Below are 22047 nucleotides of genomic sequence, written 5' to 3' on the forward strand. Positions count from 1 at the left end.
GGCAGGTGATGGTTCTTCCGTTGCTGAGGTGCCGGCATCGCCTCTTGCAGCTGCCTGGAGCTTCTCATTGAGACGAGTTCTAGCTGTGGGAGCACAAGGGCAGAACAGACTGCTCCGAACCACAGGAGAGGGACGGAAGGGGCTGCCAGGAAGATCTTCGTCCCTGCAGCGCTGCTGCTAGAGTTAGAAACCTGCTGCCTCTCCTCTCGGTTTCTTTTGATCTCCTGGAGAGGAGAGGTGAGTTCTATTTCCCTCTTGTTGTGCTGTAGCAGTGGAGAAAATAGGCTAGCATGCAAGCTGCAGAACTTTTTCAGGATGGCTTCAAGCCCCAGCTGACTGCTTGGTTTATTTTACTTGAGACTCAGCCCTGTGAAAAGGCCCGCTGATGGAGAAAGAGATTAGCACCGTGTTAACTGCGCGGTTCTCTCTCCTTTGCTGCAGTGCCCACTTTCACCGCTGTCTCCTGCTCTGCCTGCTCCTGCTTTCAGCATGGTAAAGAAGAATACTATCCCCGATGGGTAAGTATCCCTCACTAATCAAGAGGCAGGAGCGGGCACAGTCCTGCCCACAGAGAAGGGGCACTGACTGCCCCAGGCACTTTCTTGCCAAACATCTTCACCACCTACAGCGAGGTAAGGTAGGTATCTTCTCCAAGACAGGAACAACCCAGCCCTTCATCCCCCAGGTGAGTATAATGCTCCGACCTGTCTGTGAACACTTCTCCTTCATCAGCCAAACACAGTGCCTTCTTCCTAACCTTCTTACCCCCAGATACATACACTGGGGAAATGGGGAGTAGTCCCATCTTTCTGAGTACTCACATGCTTGCTACCAGGAGTAGAGGAAGAGCTGATAAGATGGGAGCAGGTGGTTGCATGCATGTGATCAAGGAGTGTTTTTATGGATTCAGGTCCGAAAATACCCATCACTTTTGTTTTTAACAAGAGGATAACAAAACTGTTTTAATAATTAATATAAAAAATAATAAAAAGCCCCAAATGGCATTATACAGGCTTTTTGATGCCTTGATTGGGAGTGCATAGGGGGACCACAGAATGATCTCCTTTAAAACAGATACAGTTCTATTCTCCAGCTCTACTGGGAAGAAGAAAAAGGAAGTCCAAGTTTAGAAGTTTAACCCATGTGTTACTGCTGACATCAGTACAAACTTCTTGGGTAGGAGAGTGTGCTGAGGTACAAAGGCACACTGTTATGGGACAGAAACTTGCAGTTTTTACATTATTTGAGGCAAGGTTGACGTTATCCTGGTTCCAGGGCAAATGTTAAATAGGTCTTTTAAGAACCTTCTGAGGAGGAACAATAAAATACAAAAAGCATGATTTCCTGCAGAATATGTTGTCCTAAAAGCAATAAATAGAAACAAAAAAAATTTTTAAAGTAACTGCAAGAAATTTAGAAGTTTGTTTTCATAGCTGACCAGCTCAGGGATTAAAATTAGAATAAAATTTCAGAAAAGCTATTTAAGTTTGTCTTTCTCTGAAAGTTTCCATGAAATTTCAGTTAAAGTTGGACAAAATTGAGCTAACCTGGGTTAGGTTTGCAAACAGTAATGCAGAAAGCCTGAAAGAATAACTGTCCTTGTTTTTGCCATTCTGGGAGATTATTACTAAAACATAGAGAATCAAGTGCTTATTTCTCCCTTCTTTTTCCCCCTTGCATTTGAACTGGAACAGCTTTTAGGCTACATGCATTTCTTAAGTATGGACGAAGCACTGGACTGTACTTTGGCTTCTGATTGGAAACTAATAGCTGTGTATCTTTCACGGAGAGAAACATTTGCTGTGGAATAATTGGTTATGAAGTTTGTGTTACCATGTGACAGAGCTCATGATACTGAAGTGCTTTCAGCTTCTCCAAAAACTCACTTTCTGATAATACTAACAAATCAGGCCAGACGTCTACAGTATTGGGGTTCTGGCAGTAAAGGATTTTAAGGAATTGTCAGTCTCCCGATCTCATGCAGAAATACATTGATGTCATCCTTGTGCTAGCACAATATGTTGTAGTCTTTCACTGTGGTTAGTTTAGTACACTAGGAAAAAATAGCAGTGAATCCTGGAAGAGGACTTAAGAAAAACTAATTTTAACCTAGATGTCCTGCACATGCAGTTTACTGGCCCCAGAAATAGCTGTTGGCAGAAGTGAGACTGTGATACACTATAGCATAAGGACCAGTCTAGATGGTAGAATACTATGGAAGTACTATCTCAATCGTATCACAGTACTGTAACAGCAAGAAATCTAACAGTAACTGTGTTGTTTTTAATGATACTGCAAGAGAAACATTACGGTTGACAACCAAAGAAAGTCACACTACATACAGACTTCTTTTAGGTTATCTGTTACTGCTTCAACTCTGTACAGTTCTTAACAGTCCCAATCCAAATTCGGTTCCACTAATTAAAGCAATAGAATAACTTTGAGGTTCATTTAAGTTATAAGTAGTTAGGAATAGTGCAACTAAACAAGAAATATTGATTTTCTTTTCAACTGGTCAGCTTATTACTATTGCCTTTTACAGTACTGTCTGCAACATAATTAAAGTTGTCTTTATGTAAGGGTTGTGCTATAGCAACGCACAACCTTACTACATATCAGCACTTTTGGGTGTATTTAAGGTTATACCAAAGTGTTACTAATTGCCAGTGTTGCCACTGGATCTGCACTGTTGGTCTTGTAGCTTGTTCTTCTTAGCCCACTCTGTCACCTAACCCATGTTTGGGTTAAGTGAATGTTTGATCTGATGGTATTTGCACCATCTTTTGCTCCAGCAGTGAGAGAAGGGGGTGCACTGGAAGCAAGATACATTCTTCCTGTGTTCCTTCATAGCTAAAAGTGTTTCTTTTCTCTCAGTAATGTCTAGTATCTAGGAGCAGAGCTAAGGTGTACAGTGTCCATTGTAGTCTCAATCCTAGAAAGTAGTGCTGGAGAAGTAATTTTGTTACAGAGTGAGACATCAGTGTAAGAAAGAGATTCAAGTGACAGCTTGCAATGCCATTTCCACCACGGAGTCAAGTTATGGTTCTTCACAGTTTCTAAAATGATATTGTCCTTCAGTAGTTACACCCTATGATGTTTTAAATGGAGAACCAGCCAGTAAAAAGAGTTCAAGTTACATAAGAAACAGGCATAAAATACTATGATGTTTTTACAGATCTATATATGTTTGTGCTTCAGCATTCAAAATCCTGCTGTGGGTATAATTTCGTAAACTTGGATTCAGTTCTGAAAAGCATCTGCAGAAACATCACCTTGCCTGTTGCCTTTGAATGGTATAAAAAAATACCAGCAGTGGGATCTTTTTATTATAAAGACAAAGCTGAATTATTTCTGCCTATGCACTATAAGCATACTTGTTTAACTGATTTTTTCCTGTGCAGACGTAAAAGCATCAGCATTTTCGTTTAGACAGGAACATTAAATACTGTGGCAGAACTGATTGTGCATGTTCAAGGGTGGATGGGTGAGGATGGTTACCATAAGATGAGAGTTTATTTGCAAAGTAAAAGTGCCACTTACCATCAGGCATAGAGCACTTGCACTTAAAAGTGTGGGATGGAGAGAAATTTCTTATATATTCTTATATATTCTTATAATACCCAACTAATTACAACATTACTGTAAATGTTGAAGGCCCATATCTTGTGTTACAAGACACCACCACAAATACAAAGCTATGCAATTACTTCCTGACACAGTAAGGAAACTTTTGTCACGTGCTTTATATCCACATTATTTTTTACAAGCTAGGACTTACTTGAATCCCACTTCCAGGGGATGAAAAAAGCAAAGTGAGAAATCTATGTACTAACATACGATTAAGAGCTATATTCTATTCCTTCTGCTTTTGACCTGTTCAGTATGTGTTCTGTCTTGATAGCATGTCATGGTCTTTGCACAGCTGTCTTTTCTTCAACAGAGTAGTATTGAATGTGTGTCTATAGAGGTATGGAAGCTGCTTGGAAAATAATACGGAAAAATATCACAATTACTCTGTATAGGTATTACAGTACAGGGATTTTTATTCCTTTTTTTAGCATATACTAATGTAAACATCAGTTTCATATGCAGTTTAAAGTGGGTTTAGGCTTTAGAAAGACCAGTGCTTGCCATAAAGAGTTTGTAGGGTATCTGTTGACAGTTTGCCATGCTCTGTATTTTTGTGTAACTCTGTCATTGAGATCTGACAAACTTGAGACATTAAACTTTCAAATTATTTCCAATTCAGTGGTTCTGTTGTATGGTACCTATGAGTTACTTAGTAGCTCTCTTGTGTAGCTTGCCCTTAAAAATGTAGATAATATCTTTATGTGAAACATACTATTTTTGTTCTAAAAAATAGAGAAAATAAATATTTTGCCATTCGTTGATACATAGTTTTGTATGTTTCAAAACTTACATAAATGTCTTTGCTATCACGTTTTTGCTTGTTTGTTGTTTTTTTTTATTAGCAAGATGTATGCAAAATATAGCTATTGCAGTGTTCTTTGCTTGGATTATTATTTTGGTGTTCAGCATACCTTTGAGCTTAACTGAAGAGGCTTCAGAATGAACACTGAATTTTGCCTTATTCAAATTTACTGTAAGCTTGTCTTTATCATGGACATTTCTGTAATGTCTTCTTTTATCCTGCTTGAAGCTGGAGGGTGCTGTGCAGGCCCTGTTTATAATGCTCAGTTGTTTGGTTTTGGAGCCGATTGTTTTTTAGAAGTGGTGGGTTTTTTAAGGTTTTGTTGCCATTTGTTTTTTCCTTTTTTCCTGGAACAGAGGCCATTTCACTAGATCACAAAGCATATGGCTGCTGGATTCATGGGTTAATCTAGGTCACATATCTTGAAAACTTTTACTCGGATGCATGAAGCTAGTTTCTTTTCTGTTGTTTTACTGAATATCTCAGAAATGTTTAGATTAAAGAAAAAGACAATAAAACATGCTTGGTTTTAATTTAAATTAAAAAGGATAAGCAGAGTAATACATTTTCATATAAACTAGACTTAAAAACCTCTAACAGATTAGCTGTCTGGAGTCTGTAGTATCAGTAATAATTGTATTTAACAGGAATTCATTCAAACATCACATAAATTTTAGAGGGAAAGGAGAATTATTGTTTTAGTTTCATTTCAACACTTTCTCAACCAGAAGCAAATTTTTTTATTTAGAATGGCAGGCAAAATTCTGCCTGTATTTTAAGGTAATTGATGGTAGTTGAGCAGTGATGAAGACAAACATGGTAGGGAAGTGGGAACTGCAAAAGCTAAATAGTAAAATAATTGGTTAATATGTATGTCTTGTTGACTTTCAGGTCTTGATCTGCATGTAGTCCATGGATTGTTTACTTGTTTGAAAACTTAGAAAAAATAAAGCTGTAATTGAAAATGTATTGTGTGTGCAACATGTCACTTTTTATTTAGGTGCTGTAGTTTCTTAATTACTTTTCTGTTTGAACATGCAAAATTTGGGGGGTTTTGTGGCTTTGGGTAGTTTAAAGTTCAGAAAAAACGTAATTACTACATTGGCCCCATAAAAGCTGTTCTAGCGCGAACTTAGGAGTTTGATTTGCATTTCTTTTAACACACTTCTTGAGATTCTAAAGGGAGTTTGTTTTGTGAAAGGACCAGAAATACCAGAGATTTTAAGATGATAATTTGCTTTATGCGTGCTGACCTAGATTATCTGTAATTTGACAACCATAGCATTTTGTAGAGAAGTTCTCAGACTTGAGTTTCTTCTGGAGATGCCTCTTCTGACTATTATTTGTGTTGGGAAGCTGCAGTGTTTGTTTGAATTTACACAATTCCATTTTAGATTCTTACTACAGCATCTTTCTAATGTGAATGCCATTGGTTCTATGGCCAGAGGTATCCGATGCAACGGCCTAGATTTATTTCTAGACATAGAAATAAATTTCATGTCTGTGTCTCAGTAGGGTATCACTGCCTCTTCCAGGAAACTTCTTGCCATCTTTTCAGCTGCTTCATATCCAGCTTGTGTTTTGCTCAAGCCTTGGTTACCTTTTAGTCATCAGTACAGGAATGATGACAGTGCCAAGTCTTGCATTAACACCTTTGACTGCTGCCATTCTTCTGTTACTTACATTCAAGCAGGGCAGAAATAATGTGTCACAATTCTCATTCATACTTGTTAAAGTGTGTATTTCAGCCTTTGCTGATGAAATTCCTGCTTATGTGGCCACCTGTTGCTCACTTTTCTTTGGTCATTTCTGCCTTTCTGTCAGAGTTTTACTTTCTTTAGTCCCTGTCACCTATAATTCCCAACCAGATTCCTTTGTTGTCAACAGAACAAATATGAATTAATTTCCTTAACTGACCTTTGCTTAATTTAAATCTACTTTTTCTACTGGTTTTAGTTTGAGATAAATTTTAGTTCAGCAGTATGCTGACATTTCCTTTTTAAATACAATTTTAAAGCTAACATGGAATACATACCCTTTATATATTTTGATGAAGAGCGCCTTCAGTTTATTTTCTACCATAGAAATGTCAGCAGCTTTCAAGTTTCTTGCTGATTATGCAGATTTATTTCTGGAAGGATTTAAACAGCTTTAAATACAGGAGAATAAAAACCTGAACTCTATTAATGTCTGACAACAAGCTGTGCAATCCTGCTGCATTGTCCTGTCAATCTCTTAATCTGAAAAAAAAAGGTCGGAAGTTTTACAAAGCTGTTTTTACATGATAATTACAGAAAATAAGATTTTTAGGCCTTTAAAAAAAGATCATTTCTTACTGGCTCCTAATTGCTTGTATTTATGATAATCATGGTTTTGCATGAGAAAGCAGGTTAAAAAATAGCTGAATTTATAATTTATGGCATCTTTTAAACTTTTGCTACATAAGGTAATTGGTCTTTTTGGGTTGGGACTTTTTTACTTCTGCCTTCCTTCAAAATATTTCTAAACATATGTATGTGAATATGGCTGGCTGTCAAATCCTACTTTTGTAAAGCATTTCATACATTTTATTGGTAGAGATAATAGCAAATTGTAATTGAACTAGGTGGAAGAAAAAATACTGTATTCTTGTTTGGTTTATCTCTGACAGCATTTGCTGCATTAGTTTCTATATCTCAAGGTACAATCCATTTTCTAATTGTATTTGGAAGTGTAAGAACAAAAGCAGGAGTATTATTTCCTTAGGGGTTTTTTGTTTGGTTGTTTTTTTTTTAATAAAGGCATGTAATTTCCAGAGTTACGTGAATTAGCAAGACGCAGAAGCTGGTATTAAACCTGACTTTGTAATTAATTTTAACAGTAGTTCAGATTAAATATACATCTAAAGAAGGTTCACAGCATTTAATACCTTTCTAAGATGAAGTGAATGAGATAAATATGCACAGAGCAGATATCACAGTTTATCCTGTGGATTTTGTTAGTAATTTTTAACTGAGCACTTCTTGCAACTAAGATACTTCATAATGTTGAAGTTTAAAGAAGTTTGTTAGCTTCGGTAATATTTTCAGTCCTCTTACACTGTTTGTGATCTTAACCGACTCACATACAGTTTATCTAAAACTAGAATAAATGGAACATAGTCTGAAATTTTTGTTTTTATAATTTACAGCTTGTATACAACTACCAGACTCCAAAGTTTAGAAGTTTAAAAGTTCACTTAGGAAGACCTCTCAAGTTAGAACACTTTTCTTCTGTAACACCCAATCTGTAATTTTTTGAGTAATTCTTTTCAAACTACAGTGATTGAGAATATGCTCTTTTTTTTTTTTTTTTTATCCCTTTATTCAACTGTCCTAAGCTAAGGAAATACATGAAGTAGGAGACTGGTTTTGTTTGCTCGTTGCAATTATGAAGTATAAAGTTTCTGCAATAATTTAGGATTTAGTAAAAGGTTTTACTTCAAACATCTCTTAGTGATTTAATCTCTAGCTTGCCCTTACAGGTTCTCATCTTGTATCAGTCTGCTATGTGACAGCTGTTTGCAACAGCCTTCCTAATGATGAGTTACTATTACTCCTTTGTTACTTCATTTGTTATCCATTAAACTAAGCATTTGTAAGTCTACATTTTAAGTCTCAATTATCCTTCTGGTTACCATGCTGTGTTTCCCTTGCTACTTCCAAGCATCTACGAATGGTAATGTTGTTATTTATATACAATGACAAGAACAATTATGCATATTTTATTGAGCATTTTGCTGGCCAACATTTAGTTTTCGTTATGGTCCCATATGGGAATTGCGAACAAAGGAAAATGTTCAGTGGTTAGACTACTTTAAAATGGAGTATTCAGTTTATTTTATAATTTATGTGGTTCTGTGGAAATCAGAAAGGAATCTAGAGGCTGTTGGGTACTCCCTTTAAAGGGAGAGATTAATTTAAGCATTAATTCACAAAATTGTAAGTGAATGGGCACCAGTGTTAAAGACTTTTACAAAAAGTATTTTGCATCTTAACAGTTGAGGTGAAAATGGAAGAACTCTATGTAGATTTTAAGTCATCCATCTGCATCTTCTGAGGTCATAGAAATAATTTGTCCTCACATGAGAAGAAATAAAAGTCCTAAATTTAGTAAGTTACCTCTTTGAAGGTAAAACTAATCTGCTGATTAACTTGTTTTCCTCTTCAGGTCAAGCTTTTCATACTTTTTTAAAAACCTGAAATATCTGAAATGTGGTATCAAGAGTTTTTTTCAGTACAATGTAGAACTTGTGAATACCAGTTCTTTGTGGTTTTGGAATTACTAGTATTTTAGATTGTTGTAACAAATCTTCATATTAGTAGGTGATTTTTGCTAAGTTTTGATGTGATGGAATATTCTCTGTATTTTTCAAAATACAAAGAGAAAGTTCAGTCAAGAATGTTTCTTGAAAAAGCAGCATATTACAGAGTAAATGCATTTGCAAAATCTAGCAGCTTTGTATTTTTACTGGAAGTAAATTTTGCATTTCATCGTCGAGTGATTGATGTGAGGCTGTGATAACTTTTTAAAGGTGTTTGATTTTGCCAAGTTGAAAAGTTTCCACCAATTACAATAGAACAATACTTTTTGACTGGTTGAACCTGACTCATGTGCTTTGCTTTACATTGGTGCCACTTGGTCGTAAATGCTGTCTTAACATTCAGAGGAGCGGAATTTTTTGGAATTTGAAGAAGAAGGAAGGAAAAAGACTGTTTTCAAATGTCCTGATGATACCTTGAAACCACTTCATGGAATAATTGCAGATTTGGGGACTTAATTCTACTGTCTGATAACAGCAATCGTGCACATTGTCTCTAAGAAGTATTTTCTTTGTAGTGGTGCTCTAAGGAGAATATTCTTTTTATCATGGCTCCTGACTTTAGACTTCCAAACAACTCCCTGTTTCTGTTATCCCAAAATAATGCTGATCTATTGTTTTTATTCAAATATATAATAACAAATTTTTATAGTTCTCCTAAAAAGATCTTAGTTTCTTGGAGAAGCAGGCAGGTTACTGATGGAAGATGGATTTTAAAAAATATTTTACTTGCATATCAGGCTTGAATTGGTCATATTTTCAAACTCATGCACATCAGTTACAATTGCTTGGTTATGTGCTCAGGGAATTCTAGGAACTATTTGATCCTCCTGTTTGGAAATCTAAATGTTAATATATTATGATAGTAGTTGCATGGCCATCCTAGGAAAAAATACAACTATCATATCTTTCTTGCAGAAGTTTGAAATAACTATTATATTCAAAGTATGTACTTGTAAGATAATTCACATAGTTTGAAAAAACTTATAATTTTAAAGGAGCATGCTTTTTATGTGTTTCATTTTACCACAATTTCAATTTCAAGAGGAATTTATTTTTTATTTTTTTTTAAGTTTTATATGAAGGTGTGGGTTTCGTCTGTTGGATCATGTCATCTGGAGATATTTTACAATAAATATTTGTTTCATTACAGATGGCGGAGTTTGACACCAGTTGGACAGCCTATACCAGGAACTAGATTTATTGCATTCAAAGTACCTTTAAAAGGGGTATGTATAAAAAGTAACTACAGATTTGTTCTATAAGATATAGTACAAATGTAGTGAAGAATAGCATGAATATTTATGCAAACTTCAGGAAAGTTTTATGGTAAAATAATTTTATTCAAATTTAGCCCTTCCAGTCATCTACTAGTGGCTTTTTTTACATAATATTCTATATTTTTTCCATTTCTTTTAAAATTTGTATTTGGTGTTACTCTTTTTATTTATCTTTTTAAAATCATAAAATCTCTAATCAATCAGCACAATTCATTTGATCACTAGTAAGTGGCCTAAATTCATTATCCCATTTAATATCTTTTCATGACTGTTGTTATGAAAATTGTATGGAAGGGGTTATGATATTAATAATAATCTAGGCAATGTAATCCAAAATACAATTTTACAGAACTGAAGCACTCATTAAAGAATACTCACTAAAGGATACCAGCCACTGCAGTACTTTTAAAGTGACAGAATTCAGAGTACCAGTTTCATAAGCAAAAAGTTTAAGTGATCTGGAGGAATGCAGTATATTTAAAAAAGAAGTCTTCATAGATTTATTAATGTCTTAGTGCTTCCTTTAGATTGTTACTAACATGGAGTGCTGTCTTAATCTATAAAATAGGTTGTTTAATTCTTTGTGACAATACAGAATGTGAAGGCTGTCTTTAAACTCTTCAGTTGTTTTGGGAATTGAGGCATAGGTTAAATAGGGCAAATTTGTCCTTCTATGTAAATTAACACAAGTGCTGTATAAATTTTTCCATGTCATTGCTTCAGAAACACAGGAAGTAGAAGCTAATAAGCTCTTTTAAAGTTTAGTGGCTAGACATAACCTTAGCAGTTAAGAGTAAATAGTCTGTCTAAGCTGTTGTCTACAGATTGCAGTCTAGTATTCATAGACACAAAATTTGGGGTTTTGGGTATATTAGTGCCCGTTATGTTTTCAGTCATCATTCAGTTCTGCTTCCTGCAGATGCTTTTGCAGCTTTATTATGATGGTTGGTTCCTTTGACACCAAGAATCTCACACATGAGATTCATATTCTCCATGGATGGATTATACAATTGTGTGTGTTTTTACAAAGACCATCAGTGAACAGATCTAGAAGTGAATATGAAATTCAGTAGATTTATAACTAGCTTCTTTGCTATTGGGGTATTTGAGAGATTTTTTTGTATCATAAGCTCCTGTAATTCCACTTGATCCAGCACCAGTGTTTTGCATAGATGCAATATTCCACGCAGGATTTCTTCAGTGTATGTGTTTCCCATTTGCTGTCCCTGCCACTGCAAATTTCAGTGAAACTTTACTCTTTTCGCTGCAGCTTCTGTGGTAGTCTGGAAGGAGCTCCACCAGAGATCATTAAAAGGGCAGAGAACATTTATAACAATACTATAAGTAGGCACTCTATGTCAGTGTGTTGCTTACTTCCAGTCCTGCTGGGACATAGATCCTTCTTCAGTGGAAGCTGTCTTTCAGCTTGGCCAGATACAAAGTCTGGTACCCAAGAAAGCAAAACGTAACATTTCTGTCCCTTTGGTTTGTTCAGTGTCAACTGTGCAAGATACAGAAATTACAAGTCTGCCAGAGACTGTGTGCTTGAAGCTCATGGAGTTTCTGGCAGAATACATATAAAATGTGTACTGTGATGTCTTTGCAAAGATGGTGGAAGTCAGTAAATCTGTCCAGAAATGCTGAAGACCTGATTTGCCGGAGTCTGTCAGAAGTCATATTATTAAATTGGTGGAACAGTCCTCTTAAGTATGTAGCAGCTTCCTTCTTTGCTATCTATTAGGAAATTGATGATTGGTGATTTCACCCAAAGGGTCAAACGTATTTTCAGTATTTCAAGGCTCAAGGGTTGTTGTTTTAGCAGTAGATGTACTGCTAATAAAGGCTTTAAGGTCACAGGTTTACTTGCAAGGATATTCTGTCTTTCCTTTCAGATCATCATTGTAATGCTAACAGCAACACTGCAGTATAAGGTCTGGGCAAGTTCTTTCCCATGCCATTAGAAGGATTTTAGAATTGATACAGATTTCTCACATTCTCAAAGCCCAATTAAATATCTAAACTACTGAATACTCAGCAGGAGTTTCTCAGAAAATTCAAAATAGTCTTTCAAAACACAGTCTTTCATAACACATTTAACTGTTTACTCAATCAAGAAATATGTTTAGAGATGTTTTATTTTTGTAAATTATGTTCCACCTCAGTTTGTGTAACTTCGTAGTAAAATGAAAAATTCTTCAACATCCTACCATAGACCTGTTGCATATGTTAGTAAGTTCAGTTTCAGATTTTACTAAAATTTACTGCTGAATAGTGGTGAGATAATGGATTTGTGTTCATTTTGTTTGAATCTTAACAACCTCCACTGTTTCTTCAGCAGTGTATCAGTATCTGAAATATATAGGAGTGAATAATTTTATATGCTTTCTACCCTACTCTTTTTAGCTCGAGCTTCCTAATCACATACCAGCTTTGATAGGACTGTCCTGCTGTTTATTCTTCAGTTTGGTTTCCTGTCTCTGTTTCTAGATCTGAGATAACTGCATGCTAGCATCTTAGATTATAATCCATAGAGTCAAAAGAAGGAATGGTTAGTTACTCTGTACCATCTGTGGTTCTAAGAGGTGTGTGGCCTGTGGCTGTCTTCCTTTCCATTAGTCTGAGTCCAGTCTGCTTGAATTTCTTGTTGGCAAAGGAATTGAGAGGTGGTTGAGACTGCTGCATCTTTTGCCACTGTCTTACTGGTTGTGGCTGAGCCTGTGCCAGAAGGCTGTCCCAGCGGACTAGTGCACTATTCAAAGAAAATCCGGTCTTGCATATATGAGGCATTTTCATATCTACAGTAAAGAACACATTTCAAAAAAACACAGCTAGAGTAGGGTAAGTAAACACTTTTTCCCACTGTTTCTGTCAAATGAAATTAATTATTCATTACCCACCAACATGCAGCTTTCTTAGTAACCACATCTCAGTCTTACTTAATGTTTCCTGGTGCTAAATGACATGCAAGTGCACTCTGCTGAGAAATGAAGCAGGGATAAAAATGTCTGCACATTTGTGGGGAGAAAGTTAAAACATTTAGAAGAAATTAACTCTTTTATCGCAACTTCTCATGGTTTATGTGAAATACACTTGATTTTGTGTTGCTCTATAGGATAAAGTATGTTTGGGGAAAGCTGATCATGGTGTTTTGCTTTTTGCTGATGTTTAGTTACTTAAAAATCAGTATATACATGCTGCTTTTTGCAAGATATTTGTGTCTATCAAGTTTGTGCTTATTATAAAAATATTTATTAACATGGTACAAGAGGAAATTCTCACACGTTTTCTTGCATTTTTATCTGAGTAAGAATACACAACAAATTCTTGCTTTCTGTTTATTTGGTTCCTTGTATCTGTATAATACATGGATGTCATTCTGATACTGTAAGCATTCCCTCTTGAATACTGATGTTTCCTAGTCCTAATTAAAACAGCTGAATACTACAAATATCTTTTTATTAGAACTTAAAAAGAAAATAAGTATTTTCTATTTTCCTTGTAGGCAATTAACCAGAGGCTTACCCCGACCCAGAAATTTACACCAAAAGACTTAATAGCTGCAATGAAAGCCCTAAATGTGGAGCTTGGATTAATTATTGATTTAACATATACCACACGATACTATGAAGTTAAGGTAATATAAACAATAACAAAATGAAATTGTTACTGCAACCTTTGTTTTGAAGTATTTATGCATTTGCTTATCTTGCATTGGAATAGACAAGTAAGCCATCTAGACTTATTTTGTGTCTCCAATAGAAACTAGATGTTCTTCCACAGAGGAAATAACTCCTTTTCCCAGCTAGTTGCATCTGTGGCTTATTTGTATTATGGTAACTTAGAGTAATGGATAAAGACTTCAGTGTCGGGCATCATAGCACAGGTGCAAAAGACTTACAGTCTGTGTCCTGAAGACATTTGAATTTATTCCTTGAGTTCTTTCTAACTGATATTCTGTGGAATCCACTAAGAAAGTGTACATTTTAAAACTATTTAATTTATTGCAAATTTTTTACCAAACAGTTGTGATTTATCAGCCTTTTATTGAAAAGGAGGATAAATAGTGTTATAACTGCCTGCTAATCTTTGAATGTGCATGGGCTGTAAGCATTAAGGGGGTGAATATGAGAGTATATATATGATTGTGGGTGGGAAGGACAAATGTTTGTAACTGTAAAATGGGTTAGAAAGAAATTACAATAATCTGTTCTTTTTTACTTAATGTTCTGCCTTATTAGCAAGGATAAGTAAGTCTTCTGTAAAAACAGTTCTTTGTTTAGGATCAGGTGTTCAAAGTGGGAATGTAAATGGTAGTTTATGAGAATGTATCTCTATAGAATTGTGTCAAGATTGTTTTCAGTTTCTACTCAGGATTTGAACTACTGTTTTATAGTGGCATTATGTTAGATACCACTTAAGGTTTTTCATTGATGCAAGACTTCAATGATTTTCTTACCTTTTTGTTTTGTTTTGGTTTGTTTGGTTTTTTTTTCTTGCTAGGATTTACCTAAAAGTGTGCAGTATAAGAAACTTTATACTGTTGGACTTGAAGTCCCCGATAATGCTACTATCCTACAGTTCAAAAAATGGGTCAGAAAATTCCTATGGGAAAATGCAGGAAATGGTAAATATCAGCATCTTATTTTGTAAAACCCCATAAATTGTATTTCAGTGCTAACTGTATCACTTATTAATTTCAATAGATAATTTACAACACCAGGGATATCAGACTTTCCATAGCACTTTCCACTTTATTGCCATAATAAGATACATTATGTGAACCACTGCATGTCTTTTTTTCATTCAAAACATGTCTTCAAAAAATTACTAGTAACTTAAATGCCCTTCCTAATAGTATTATGTTTGAGTATATGTCCAAGTAACTGCAACAAGGCTTTCATCTGTCTGACCCAAACTGTCTACCATCAGCTTAGTGTTGTAGCTGCCAGCCATTTATGGGTGTTCTAAATAGCACAGGGTTTCTCTGGTGACACTAGACATTGATATGTGTAAGCAATTTAAGTCCGTTTAGTCTGCTGTAGCAGTATTTTGATTCATGAGTCATTACTGCCTTCGTATCCTAGAAGTTCTTAAAAATCATTTTACTGTCAGTATCAGTGTTTCCACAGCATGGCTCTGCTCTTAGTATTCATGCAATAGTACAGTTCTTGCTGTATAAGGCACTTTCTGTCAATAAATTTGCATTCATTTTGCCACACGCTGTTGTAGCTTTTACCTTCTCACTTTTTTTGCTAGTGATTCTTTGTAGGCAGATTTTTAGCTGTTTGTCCATCAAATATTGGAGGACCATTCTTTCAAGCTTTTTCGTTCTGTTTGCTGTGGTTACTTTGGCATTTTCTGTGAGAAGGTAGAGATATTAACTGCCCAAATGCACAGAGTTTTTGCTGCAAAACCTGTGTGTTTGCTGTGGATAATCCACTGTTTTGTGAAGGAGATCTGACCTAAATCTTGGGTATGAGAGCCTGAATTAAAAGTGCTGGGAAATTGAAAAGGTATGAGAAGAAGCCTTTGTCTTTGCTCAGGAAGTTAGCATGTAAATTCTTCCTTTGTTCTTTTTTAGTTTAGGGAAATTACTTGGAGATTATGAGTTTTCTTCTGGTTTTGATCTAGTGATTTTTCCTGTAACAAACAAGTCTGTATTTGAATCTAGTTATTTCTGATTCTCAGAAATAATTTGTTCCTGGATGAAGACCTGCAGTTCTAGCTAGCAAAACCATTTTGGCAAGGTTTTATGTAACTTCAGAGTTGGAAGAACTTTCATTTTTATGTTAATTTACTCATCATAACTTGTCCTCATTTTAGATTCTTCTTACAAATAATTTTTGAGAAGTTGGGGTTTTTTAGTGTCTGAATTGTCAGGACATACATGGCAATACAACTGTCCTGTCTGTGGCAAGCAGTTGTATTTTCTATCATTTAAGAATTTGTTAAAGTCACATTTTGCTGACTGTCTGTCAGTACTTTGTCCCTGCTACAACTTTTTTCTTCTGACAATTAAAGATTTTCTTCTAAAATCTAGCCTAAAACTCTCAGTTAATATTTATTCTTACGCCAGTTTTGACCTTAAATATTGTTGTTCTTCATCCCAGTATCTCAGTTCTGGTTTTACAGACTGACAAGCTTCCTACATCCCTTTTCATAAACATTTTTTGTGACCATCGTAGTAGCCTTTCCTAGAAAAGTAGCATTTTATTTTTTTTTGTCTTGCTCTTATTTTTTAGTAATTTCAATTTCTGAACTATTAAAGACTCTCGTTTCCGTTTTGATAGAGAAACTCATCGGCGTTCACTGTACTAATGGAATTAATAGAACTGGGTACCTTATATGTAGGTAAGTGTTCTGTAAAGACAGGGATCATGGCTCACGAAAGATAGTATCCTTATATTAATTTGTAATCCCTTTGGGATGATAATATAATGATATTTTTCTTCAGGTATCTTATAGATGTTGAAGGCTGGGATCCGGAGGCAGCAATCCAAGGTATTTATACAGTTTGAACTAAGGTACATTTTATTTGAGTGTTGATTCTATTTGAGGCAATACTCAAGCATTAGCAAATTGACTGCATAGTAGGAATAGGTTTCAGCTACTTAATACATTTTTTTCTTTTGTTTTGAAGGGGTTTGACTCATGGGTTGCTACCACTACTAGTTTCAGGTGTTAAAAAAAAATGCTGCTGTGATGCCACCTTGCTTAAGTATTAATATCAAGTTTGAATTGTTTGAAATTCAGTATCTCATGCTGAACAGAAACTTGCCTTTTATGTTTTTGTAGCTTGGTGTGAGCACATTTCATTAGTCTTGTATCTCTTTTTCCTTAGCTTTTGGTGATGCTAGAGGTCATCGCATGGATGGTCTTGTATATCTCACAGATCTCAGAACACAACCAATGAGAAGGTAAACACAACAAAAGCTTTTAGCTGTACGCTTAACATTTCCAGTATGTCTGCTTATATTTTTAAAAGTTCACTTCCAGTCATAAGCCAAAATTAACCTTAAACCTTTAATATGCAACTACACATATATTGTAAGACTTCTGATAGAATAACATGAAGTGCATGTACTTCATTCACCTTTTGAATTTATATGGTTCAAAAGATTTTTCTAATTTGACAACTACTACTGAACATTGGTTTACTTCTGTCATACTCTGTCAAGTGTATCAAGTCTGTATTCTCATTATAAGCTGAAAGGAGCTGCTGCAAAGATACCTTCAGAAGTTACATGATCTGCCAGCTGTTGTTGGCATGGTAGAACCAGATATTAAAAAAAAAAAAACCCAAAAAAAAAAAAACCAAAAAAAACCCCAAACAAACAAAAAAACCCCTCACCAGTTTTAGGAGTACAAAATGATGGGAAAGTGGAAAATTGTTCTGAAACTCCTTTGTTCATAGTAGTGTGTCCCTGGTGTGTAAGAATTTTATGCTTATCATATTCACCTTTACATTTTCCAGAGTATTTGTACCAATGATATCTTGTAGCAGTAAATTGATTTTAAACTTAAAAACTGATTTGCATATTTTTAGTTTAAGTAAATGCCCTTTGTTTTACTGCTACCATTGTTTCATAGTCTTTGCATGATTAAGTTAGTCTCTTGTCAGATTTTTTAACAGGTATGGTGCTTGTCTCAAATCCTTTAGGATGTTTTTCCAAGATTATGAAGTTTAGGTATTGTCTTTGCTTTCCCTGCAGCCCTTCCCCAAATACATTTACAAGATTAAAATTTGCTAAGTTATGAATGTGTAAATTTAATTTGACATGCAAAAATTTCTGTCATTTTGAACTGAATAATTTTTTATGTGGGGTTTTGGGTTTTTTTTCTCTCTCAATAGTATGGTTTTAAAAAGGAAGCTTATATGAGATGTATTTATTCTTCTTAGTAACCTTGGAATGGATGTATGGGATTCAGATGAAGATATTATTCCCCCACCACATGCAATAAAAAAAAGCGGTTCCCAAATGAAGATTTTCAAGGGTAATAGGATGAAACGTTGAATAAAAAGCCAAAATAATCGCATAGGGGAGAAGATAATTGTTTCTTATTAAAAATAGTAGAGATATTCTAAATTTTAAAAGATTTTATAAGTATAATCTACTGATGCAAAATAAATTCATAGAATTTGGTGAAACAGTGAAAAGTTGAGGGGGGAAAAAAGGGAATGTGTGCTATTGGGAGTCTGTAAGTAATTAGTTCACTTGGAAAAAATTAGAGTTTTATTTTGCTTGTCCTTTTTTATTTTACAGTAGTCTGCAATTACATTTTATTCATTTAGAATCACTGGTTTTGCCTGTTTAACGAGCACTATAGAATTACAGTTGAATGTTTGTCACAGTTTCTACTGTGACATTTAAAGTTTTATAATTTACTTAATTGGATTCTTAGTAGCTTGGGTACGTTTGCAATGTTTTTTACATCAATTCTTGGTTAAAAAGAAGTTTTCATTAATGACTTGTAGCTACAATAGTCTCTTTAAGACAAAAACTTCTTTACAGGTCTGGGAAAAGATTAAGAATTTATGATGACCACTCTCATGATGATTTGCAAGGACAGATACAGTTGAGAGATTTTGATTTCATTAATAAGGGACCTGGACAAAGACGAAGACCATTTCATGACCATCAGACTCAGGATGACTTAAGAGCACCAATGCAGATGAGAAATTGGGACTACAATAGGGGACCAGGACAGAGGCAAAGACCCTTTCCTGATCACCAGTTTTATGATGATTATGAAGAAGACATTCAGCTGAAGGACCCAGACTTCAGTAACAAGGGACCTGGACAAAGGTTGAGACCCTTTCATGGACACCAGTTTCATGATGATTTACGGGCAGAGAGACAATCAAGGGACACTGAATTTAACAGAGGTCATGGACAAAGGCAGAGATCTTTTCCTGACCGTCCATCTCATAATGACTTGCAAGAAGACAGGCAGTCAAAGGATTTTGATTTTGGTAGCAGGGGCCATGGCCAGAGACGAAGACCATTCCATGACCACCAGTCTCATGATGAATTTCAGACTCAGATGCAGATGGAAGAGTTAGATTGTGTCAACAAAGGACCTGGCCAAAGACTAAGATCTTTCCATGACTATCAGTCACATGATGACTTACAGCCACAGGTGCAGTTGGGAGATTTTGAATTTGTTAACAGGGGTCGTGGGCAGAGGTTGAGACATTTCAATGATCACCAGCCTCGCAATGACTTAAAAACAGAGATGCAACAGAAAGATTATGATAATAAAGGTCCTGGACAAAGGCGAAGACCTTTTCATGACCATCAGCCTTATGATGACATACAGGAACAGACTCAGCTAAAAGATTTTGATTATGGTGATAAAGGGTATGGACAAAGGCCAAGACCTTTTCATGATCGTCCAGGTCACGATGACTTGCCACATGAATGGTGTTCTGACAGGTAAAGCATCATTTAGCTGTAAGACTGCTTTAGAGACTAAAAGTATAAACCTCAGCACTTCTAAATTAAATGTCAAATTAATTAATTTTAAAAAATAAACAATTACTCATCCTTTTAAAATCATATATAAATGATCAGTTTATTAACTCTTTTTATTTTGACTTACGGAAGGAGTGTTGCATCTTTGAAAGCCAGTATTTCCTAAATTAGAAGGTTGTGCTTCTTTAAAGCTTATACATTTCCTTTACCTTTTAAGAGTCAGCTTGAAACAAAACTCTCTGTCCTACTTTGTTTTTTATAGAAACATATTTAGAAAGCAATCCTCATGACAGAAGAGGATATGAAATTTTATTTATGCCCTTGGCCAAACAGCAATAAACAGTAATGCAACAAGGAAGTTTGATTTGCATTTGTTTATTCCATGAGTTAATAATTTGTTAGAAATCCCTTTGCTTCTGATCTTGCATTATATTTTCCCAAATACATATATCACTTATTAGTAAACCTATTGGACTCTTGACATAATATTTCAAAATATTTTTAATATTTTGGAAAGTATTTCAGATTATTTTTTTTTGCTAGTAAATGTCAATTTAATTTCTTCCATTGTACAGCTGAAACAGAGGGTTTCATTACAATGAAGCTTACTATTTTGAGGTGTTAAATTCATACAATTGTCATAGTTTTTATTAAAATTTTAAGCAGCTTTTAATTAAAAGTAAAAATATTTTTATCTCATTCAATAAACATGTATTTTCAAAGCTTACAGTTGTTGGTACTCTTCTTAACATGCAATTCTTTTGCTTATTTGCAGAAGTCAGTCTTTTTCTTCCCATGAAAATGTACCAGAACCTCCTTTCTCCTCATCTCCTTCACTTCACAGAGATTATGGGTCTGATAATGATGACTTTAACAGAAGTTACAGGTAAATATTGGATTTTGTATGTTGTTTTCTGACTTATCCTTATACTCACATTCCCCCATGTTCATAAAAATAAAATACAAATTAACTGCACAGTGTAAAAATGGATCTTAATACTTTTGCTTAAATGTAGTTTAAACCATTGAATCTGAACACTGAGCAAATAACGTGGCTGATTTGTGGTCTGTCTATGCTGAGTGTGATTATGACATAGTTCGAGAACCCCTGATGTAAGTCATTGGCATGACAAGCATAGTTCAAGCTAATGTAGTACAAAAATACTAAAAGCTGTTGTTAGGAAGCAAAAAATCAAAATACAGATGCTATATTTAAATCTTCACTGCCATATATAACAAGCTGATGAGTTTTGCTGTGAGGAAGGTCAGACACTGAAACAGGTTGCCCAGAGCAGCTGTGAAATCACCATCCTTTGAGATACGCAGAACTCCGCTGGTTATGGCCCCTGCACAGATTCTTTAAATGAGACCTACTTTGAGCAGGTGGCCCTAGGTGGTTCCAGAGATCCTTTCCAGTCTTAAATTAATCTATGGCTCAGTGAGGGAGAAGATTTTAAAATTACAAAGATTGTTCTGAATTAGCTTTATACACCACTTATTGTACAAAGTAAGATACTTGAGAATAACGGGAATTCAAACCAAAAAGTACCGTATATGCATTTGTAGATTCTTCCATATGTATTTTGTAGGAGCGTGATTCTCCAATTGCAGAAGAATTAATACTTAAAATATTTGGAGCTATAAATCCAAAGCATTTTATTGCCTGTTGAGACTATGTACTAGAGAGCTACTGTTGCATATTATTCACAAAAATGAAAACATGAGCTCAGGAACAAAAATAGCCCCTAGGTAAATAAATTCTCAGTAAACAGGGAATTTTAATTAGAAACAGCACTTGGAAAAAAAAACATCTTCTTGTAGAGTTACTTACTATAAAAAGCTGTAATTTTAATCACTAGAATTGAAAAATTAATATAAACAAATTTGCAACATCCAGTAGAGAGGATTTTAATTTTAGGGGGTAAAAAAAAGAGTAAGAGTCTGAATTGATCTTTCAAGGTTACACTAATTTCTAATGGTGGCCACCAACAATAAAACAACTGGTTTATTTCTAAGCTTTTCATTGAGCTTATTTGTTTTTCTTACAGTAATCGACCAAACTGTCCTGAAGACAATAGGAGAATGCATCCCTCAGATGAATTTAATAGAGGAAAAAACAGATTTGCACCATATTCTTCACGAACAATGCATCCATCTTCATCTGTACACCAAGACAATAGTTCAATAGACTATGAAAGAAAACCTTTCCAAGGTGAAACTATCAGAGAGATGGAACAAAGCAAAAGATTACCAGTTGTAACAGTTGATTACAATTATGGGCTGCCATTAGATTATGGACCTGAAGAGGAAGAGGGAGAACATTATGATTTACCATCGAGAGATCGCTACAACTGGTACTGAATAAAAAGGTCAATGTTTACTCAGCTTAGACTTGATTTTACACGTTTGACGTTGTATGTGGACCAATTTATTTTTTTTTTCCCCTCCTCATCAGGAAAATGCAAATTTCAGTAGTAGAGAACTGGTCTCTATTGTAAGATTAGCTTCTACTGATGTTTT

General features: G+C 35.0%; 2 protein-coding genes across 2 annotated transcripts; both read left to right on the plus strand.

Annotated features, from left to right (window-relative positions):
• The first annotated feature begins 142 nt into the window (after positions 1 to 142).
• Positions 143 to 19037, plus strand: DUSP11 (dual specificity phosphatase 11 (RNA/RNP complex 1-interacting)). Its single transcript, XM_010021103.1, has 10 exons — positions 143 to 237; positions 442 to 518; positions 9925 to 10000; positions 13554 to 13685; positions 14552 to 14675; positions 16342 to 16402; positions 16506 to 16552; positions 16893 to 16968; positions 17952 to 18046; positions 18565 to 19037. The coding sequence occupies exons 2-10, from the start codon at positions 490 to 492 to the stop codon at positions 18579 to 18581; spliced, it is 657 nt and encodes a 218-aa protein (XP_010019405.1). The 5' UTR covers positions 143 to 237; positions 442 to 489; the 3' UTR covers positions 18582 to 19037.
• Positions 18719 to 21963, plus strand: LOC104401372 (sex-determining region Y protein-like). Its single transcript, XM_010021104.1, has 3 exons — positions 18719 to 19488; positions 20303 to 20413; positions 21576 to 21963. The coding sequence occupies exons 1-3, from the start codon at positions 18719 to 18721 to the stop codon at positions 21886 to 21888; spliced, it is 1194 nt and encodes a 397-aa protein (XP_010019406.1). The 3' UTR covers positions 21889 to 21963.
• Positions 21964 to 22047: the final 84 nt, after the last annotated feature.

This window comes from Nestor notabilis, unplaced genomic scaffold (genome assembly GCF_000696875.1).
Source record: "Nestor notabilis isolate BGI_N333 unplaced genomic scaffold, ASM69687v1 scaffold26098, whole genome shotgun sequence".
Lineage (NCBI taxonomy): Eukaryota > Metazoa > Chordata > Aves > Psittaciformes > Psittacidae > Nestor > Nestor notabilis.

Bases quoted from the DNA above. Each gene is read 5' to 3' on its own strand.
- LOC104401372 (XM_010021104.1), top strand. From the start codon at position 18,719: ATGCAGATGAGAAATTGGGACTACAATAGGGGACCAGGACAGAGGCAA. The intron at 19,489-20,302 runs GTAAAGCATCAT...GCTTATTTGCAG, and splicing joins CATGAATGGTGTTCTGACAG to AAGTCAGTCTTTTTCTTCCC. The intron at 20,414-21,575 runs GTAAATATTGGA...TTTTTCTTACAG, and splicing joins GACTTTAACAGAAGTTACAG to TAATCGACCAAACTGTCCTG.
- DUSP11 (XM_010021103.1), top strand. From the start codon at position 490: ATGGTAAAGAAGAATACTATCCCCGATGG. The intron at 519-9,924 runs GTAAGTATCCCT...GTTTCATTACAG, and splicing joins AAGAATACTATCCCCGATGG to ATGGCGGAGTTTGACACCAG. The intron at 10,001-13,553 runs GTATGTATAAAA...TTTTCCTTGTAG, and splicing joins TCAAAGTACCTTTAAAAGGG to GCAATTAACCAGAGGCTTAC.